At 39.2% G+C, this 6714-nt stretch overlaps 1 protein-coding gene across 4 annotated transcripts in view; it reads left to right on the top strand.

Annotated features, from left to right (window-relative positions):
• LOC107757412 (radixin-like) overlaps positions 1–6714 on the top strand; it is a 69487-nt gene that overhangs the window by 20195 nt on the left and 42578 nt on the right. For 3 of the 4 annotated variants that reach the window (XM_016574880.1, XM_016574882.1, XM_016574881.1), the window contains exon 2: positions 3957–4045. In XM_016574880.1, coding sequence (XP_016430366.1) covers positions 4034–4045 — 12 coding nt within the window. In that variant the 5' untranslated portion in view covers positions 3957–4033. Of the gene's footprint in view, positions 1–3956; positions 4046–4779; positions 4845–6714 lie in introns of those variants that run through there. The other variant, XM_016574883.1, reaches the window with a different exon arrangement.

The following is a 6714-nucleotide window of genomic DNA, read 5'->3' as shown; positions in this document are numbered from 1 at the left end:
CGTTGCCAGTAGTCATGTCTCATGTAGGGCTACAATTGCCATCTAGCGGTTGGGAATTGTAATTGCACTTTTATTTATAAAATTAAAGCCAGCCGAATATCAATAATATCATATAATGTGTATGAATGTAACATTTAGCTTGTGGGATGCATGACATCATATTATCAAATGCAAGTAAACTTTTGAAACATTTAAATTAGCATTATTTTTGGCATAATAAATAATGCTATATTTAAAAATGCTGTAAAAGAATTAAAAAATAAAATAATGCTAATTTAAATGTTTCAATAGTTTACTTGCATTTGATAAGAAGCTGCGTGGGCGAAAATTACATGTAAACAATATTTTGGCCATGCTCATCGCTGGTCTGGTTACTGGTATAGGGCTATAGCCAAACGCCGTTAAAATTAGACCACAGATTGCCTGGATTTCGCCAGGTGGGCTAAAAGCAGACTACACGTAGCCCGTCTAATTTAGAGCGAAATCGTGGCTACATATAGACCATGTCATGAAATGACACTTATATCTTTGTAGATATTATTGACACTGCGAACATGATGGGATATCTCATGCGCTGTCTGGCCAAAAACTACAGTGAATCAGGTTTGACTATAAGTGGGCTACAGATAGCCGCTCTGACTACGAGCTAAATCATGGCTATGCACAGGCTATGTATTGAACATGTCAAAGAAATGAAACCAAACACCCTGTAAATGCTGTTGACTTTGTTTACATTATGGGATATCATACATCTCACAAGTTATTTTGCCAAAAAACAACATGAAACCAAATTCAAGGTTATTTAGGCTAGAAGTGGGTTACACATAGCCGGACTATATCGGGTCTATAATTAATCGAGACGTTGAAATGACGGCTATTGCTTGCTGGGCTCTCTCTCTCACGCGGTTTAAAACACCAAATAGTTATGAAATAGCCTATGACAAGTACAGGGAGTCTCTCTCTTGCCTCCACCCACCCATGCACGATAATATCGTCTATCGGCGATCTCACGGACTGGCGATATGACGATTTGAAAAATGACCATATCGCCCAACACTAAACGATACCCAACCCTATAAAAGATACAAAAGTGATTCACAGACAGCAGCAGGTAAATTAGGCTGCTGTCAGTTTAAGGCTGAATGCATGGATCTAATGACACAATTTCAGTTTTCACTCAACTGTTAACATTCACATACAAGACATAACCTAGAGCTGTTTACGTGAATACTCCACACAGTGGGAATTTTGACATAATTGTGTGTGTATCTGACCATTAAGACATGAAAGAGAACTGAATTCGTCACTGCTTGCTGTCTGATGGCCGTCTCACTCATAATCTGTTTGCAGTGTGTATGCAGTCTTTTTTCTGTGCCCATGTTAACAGGTTAAAGCGTTCACACTGCACACGGATCCAAGTACACCTGACTGCAGCCTGCAGAATGGGGTGGGGCTGCATGTACTGTTCTGTCCTATACCTACTCTGATTGGCTCGATCGTCTTTCATAGGCATACATGATAGGAAATGTGTATATATAGTCGATGTAGGAAGGAGTATATGTTTTTCAAATCTACATGAACTGGAAAAGCTGTGCAGTTTTACAAAACCTTCATTATAAGGCATGGGGAAAAAAACATTAGCCTCTATCTCCCAATGTCCCTGAAATTGTTTTGCTAAATTAAGCTGGTCTTTAGATGAATGCACAAACAACCCTACAACATTTCAACAAAAATGTATTGGTTGATTATCTACAGCAGGAGCGTCAGGTCTTCAGGTAGAATAATGTTAGGAATTAAATGATTCATGAAATGTGATTACTTCATTTCACCATAGTATGAGAAAGGAAATTAAAAATGTGTCTGTATCATTTTAACTTAAAGGTGCACTAAGCGATTTTTGCCAAACAATGCTGATATGTGAAAGCACCAAAACAAACACGCCCATACCCAACAGGACCTCGCCCCTATTTTGATAACCCCGCCCACGTACATACACAACCCTGGTAGCGATGATGGCGGAATCTGCTATGCCTGCCGGTCGCAGCATATTCAATCAAAAGCCAACACAGATTAGTTGTGTGAAAAAGCAAAATCAACAGGAAACTCACTTATCAAGAAGAAACAGAGCAACCTCGGCGTCCGAATCCAGGCCTTCCCGCTCCTTGAGTTCTCTCCACCGCTGGAAAGCTGCACCAATATTTACGTTGGTCCTACCTCTTGCCTGATCATAACCCTTCTTTTTAATGTTTTGCTCCTCCGAAATTTTCCTTTTTTTTTTTTTATCTCCCATCTCTCGCTGTCTATAGTCGATCTGCTAATATCTGTCCTGTGCACTTACTGAGCGCTCTCTTCTCCCTATCAATACTAGACACGCCCCTTGCTGCTGATTGGCAGGTGGTGTGTTTTGGGACTTTGTCCGACACTGTGGTCAAAAGCTATTTTTAAATATTGCTTAGTGCACCTTTAAATAACATGGCAAGGCACACTTATAGTTACAGAAGTTGTTATTGGTACAGAAGTTGTTTATAAGCCATGACAGTATGATAACTAAATGACACTGCAATAGGCTGATGTATCTGCTGTGTTGATTTAGGTTTTATGAAACTTTGTTTTTCTTCACTACATTGCAAAGCATAATATAAGACTTTTTTTCTCCACTTCATTTCAAGAAAACATGCTGTTCCCTCGTTATTTTAAAGTGAGGAAATTGAGATCTTGTCCGAGACTTGATAGTGATGTCCTTTTCATGAGCAAATCTTTTGATACGATTCTTTTCAATCAACTGGTTCACCATTAACATTGAATGGTTCATTTGTGAATTCGACTTCTCCAGGACATAAAACTTGCTGCAGTTAATAAGCGAGTCAAGTGAACAATGAACACATGAATTGGTCTTGACCCGCTCAAATTAGCCAAGATCCAGAAGTAATATGATATTCTCAGAGCAAGTGTGCTCCTAATTATTCATAAAAATGTCATACTGATCTCTAACCTATTTGTGTCACATTAGAAACCTCTCTTTAATAATATTAGTAATTTAGTGTTTCTCTACCACCCTGAATAAACATTTTAAAATAACTTCTCTTGCCATTGCAGGATGTAGGCTAATGCAGCCTGAAGAATGCGACAAGGTTTTATGAAACTTGCTTTAACAGCGTAATATATAGTAAAATGCATTGAATAATACATTGTTTATATTTATTGCCTTTAAATGTAAATACATCTATAAAAGATTAAGGCCCAATCCGTCTGTGCGTTTCTCTTTTTAGAGTGAGTTTACTTAAAAAAACTGTATTTTATCCTCTCGTTGCTGGAAAATATAATGTCGCGATTCAGTATTTAAACTGTTATTAATAAAAGTTGTGGAGCAGCGTTGATAATATTTTCACCCCTACCCCTTGACACTCTGTTTCAAGGGGGAAGGGGTAGGCGAAGGGGTATAAAATAGAATTGGGATTGGGCCTTACTGTACTCTGTACAAAGAGAATTCAATGCTGGAAAAAGCGTTTTCAGTAACAACATTTAGATTTGAAATCAAAATAATGGATAAATGTTGTGCTTGTTGTATATAGCTACAAACGTGAAAGTACAATGAGCCTGTGCTGCTGCTGCACAACATACATACCACACACACTGCAACTGGATTATGTGAGAGAATCAACTTTCTGTGCGCGCTTCAGCTGTGTGTCAGTCACGCACGTCCTGCTCTTTTTCTCATTCATGCATGTTTCTTTATCAGTCTAAAGTGTCATTAACATAGTACTGTGCTTTGCAGATATATTTACATGAATACTACTCCTCTGATCTGAAACAAATATCTTTCCAAATATTAGGCTAATATTTGTCCACATAGAGAACTATTGTGATTGAAGCTTAATGGAGTTTCAACTTTTGTCTGGTGGAAATATAGAAGAAAGTAGGAGTGTTCTTATTCCTTTTATTCCCTCCTTTTTTAGGGCCCTACAATCCTGTAATAGAGGACAAGTTTTTCTTCTTTTCTTGATTACGTGGGAAGGGAGGAGAGGAGACAAAGATGCCGAAACCAGTAAGTATTAGACAACATACATTTTCTTTACTTAAATGCCCATATTATACTATTTTTAAAGTTTCTATTATTGTTTTGGGAGTCTCCTACAATAGGTTTACATGCATGCAAGGTCAAAAAAGGTTTTAGTTTTCTCAAAATATGCATTTAAAGGGGTCATATGATGCGATTTAAATTTTTTCCTTTCTCTTTGGAGTGTTGCTTGAGGTATTCAGCCAATCACAATGCACTGGATAGCTGGCCAATCAGCGCACACCTCGCTTTTCAGAACGATGAGCTTTGTAAAAATCGACACGTTTCAGAAAGGCGGGGCATAGAGGAGCAACAATAATGTACATTATGTGGAAAATGTGTTTTTTTAACCTTAAACCGCATAAACATATTGTATTACATGAAATACACAACATAATGTTATTTTTAGCAACGTCATATGACCCCTTTAATATCACCAAATTTTCCAGCAATTCTCAAATGATTCATTCAAAGCAGTTCTAAGATTCAGTCTCTCTAAACCCCTCCTTTCCATGAGCCTACTCTGCTCTGATTGGTCAGACAGCCCAGTCTGTTGTGATTGGTCTACCACGTACAGCATGTGTTGGAAACAATACGCCCATTGCCATAGTTCCGTTTTTTGAATGCTTGATAGAAAATATAAACATCTATTTTTTTATCATACTGTTTCAGTGGAGCAAGCTGGTCCAAATAAACTGGGTACTGAGCCATCTTTCAAGAGCAAGCGTTTTGTGAATCCTGCATTGAACTCCCCGGGATTAGAAAAGCAGTCGTCAGTAAAATGACGGTAACACAAAAAAAAAGATTGGGGTTGTACTGCGGTGGTACAGTGGAAAAAGTTAATTTTAACCGTTGATTCTTTGCAGCCTCATCTTTCGGAAGTGAAAATAAATAAAACAAATTTACTTTCACAGAGTAGGACACAGCGTCTTCTTGACATGATGTTAATTACATGAACAAGCTACAGTGTTTCAGGGCAGGTCAAGTTGTTTGCGGTCGACCAACGTAGAACATTACATGTAGCCGTCACAGAAGTGGGATTAAAATAACTGATGACTCGTTTAGGCTATTCAGAGTCGATTCTTTCTTTTGGGAGACAATAATAGTGTTAATTTTGTCAGCTATTTTTTATTTAGTCTTAGTCTTAGTCCTGTGTCAAATGTAACTTTTAGTTTTTATCATATTTAGTCAGCTTGTCCTGCTTTAGTTTTAGTCAAGTTTTAGTCGAATGTCTGAGAATTTTAATCTAGTTTTAGTCAGTGGAAACTTGCAAATTTTTATCATATTTTCGTCTTACTGTATAATGGTTAAAATGATGAAAAAATATATATTATTTTGCTCAATTTTAATTGCAATGATTGTTGTCATTTGGGAAGTTTATTTTTACATTTCATCAGAAGTTGCTCTTTCACCAATAAGCACAAATCAATAGAATATTGACGTATGCATGGTTTATTTTACCTCATCTAATGTTAGTGTACAGATTTATAACAGGATATCAATTAGAGGCTAAATAAAACGCCAAAGACTTCAGATATACACTCGCCCTGTCTACGTTATGAAAATTGGCGTAACAAAAACCTACACTCTAAAAAACACTGGGTTAAAAACAACCCAATTTGGGTAGTTTTTGACCCAAGGGCTGGGTAAATATAGGACAGAACACATGTTGGGTTAATTTTACCGAGCAAATTGGGTTGTTTATTTAACCCAGCATAACGGGTTGATTTAACCCAGCTAATGAGTTGATTCATTTTGACTATAATAAGCTACTAGCTTATTTTTTACTTCAGATATTAAATAATGTTTACAGATTAACTTAAATCCTCTTAAACTTTTGTAAAATACTCCACACAACCACTGGTTTGCATGATAACTTCCTTTATTTTCCTTTATTTAGGCCTATATCATTTACAGTATTGTTTATATTGTTTTTAATACGTATGCTATACATATTGCCTATATTTAAACTCGTTTAACAAACATTATAAGTAAAAATTAAATATTAAACAGAAGTAATTCACGTGTAATCTGTCACAATCGGTGATGGCGAGGAACGATGGAGACAAGGAATAAACGAAACAGTCTTTAATCCAAGAAACACAGGGTACATCCAACACTGGGAACGACAGGAATCACATGAACATAACAAGTAGGACGGACACGTGGGAGGGGGCCGGCAGACAGAGACGAGGGACGTGACGAAGGAGGGAGGAGACAGGGAGGAGACAGGAGGGGCCCGGAGCAGGAGGAGCCAAGCAGGACCCAGGCCACAGCCATAATGTCGACCCATGGAGGAGCCGGCGGAGGGAGGAGTCATGGAGGAGGAATGGCCGCCGACTCCAGGGGACCGACCAACAGTGACGGAGCAGGTGGTGGAGGAGCCCGAGGCGGAGGCGGAGACGGAGAGCCAACGAGCCAGGGGGATGCCGAGGATACGGGGGGCCAGGGTGGAGCCGAGGGCTCTGGCGACCAAGGCGGAGGCGGAGATCCGCGGCAGAGCCGGAGTGACTGAGGACCAAGGTGGAGCTGGTGGGAGGAAGGAACCCAATAGAGCCGGTGGGACGGAGCAACGAGGTTCAGCTGGAGGAGCGGAGTCCTGAGGCGATGGCGAGTCGACGCCCGACCAAGGCGGAGCCGGAGGGACGAGGGAGCCC

This window comes from Sinocyclocheilus rhinocerous, unplaced genomic scaffold, assembly GCF_001515625.1.
Source record: "Sinocyclocheilus rhinocerous isolate Xijiao unplaced genomic scaffold, SAMN03320098_v1.1 scaffold1284, whole genome shotgun sequence".
In the NCBI taxonomy this organism is placed as follows: domain Eukaryota; kingdom Metazoa; phylum Chordata; class Actinopteri; order Cypriniformes; family Cyprinidae; genus Sinocyclocheilus; species Sinocyclocheilus rhinocerous.
The sequence above is the reverse complement of the archived record's forward strand: the minus strand, read 5'-3'. Positions and strand labels throughout refer to the sequence as shown.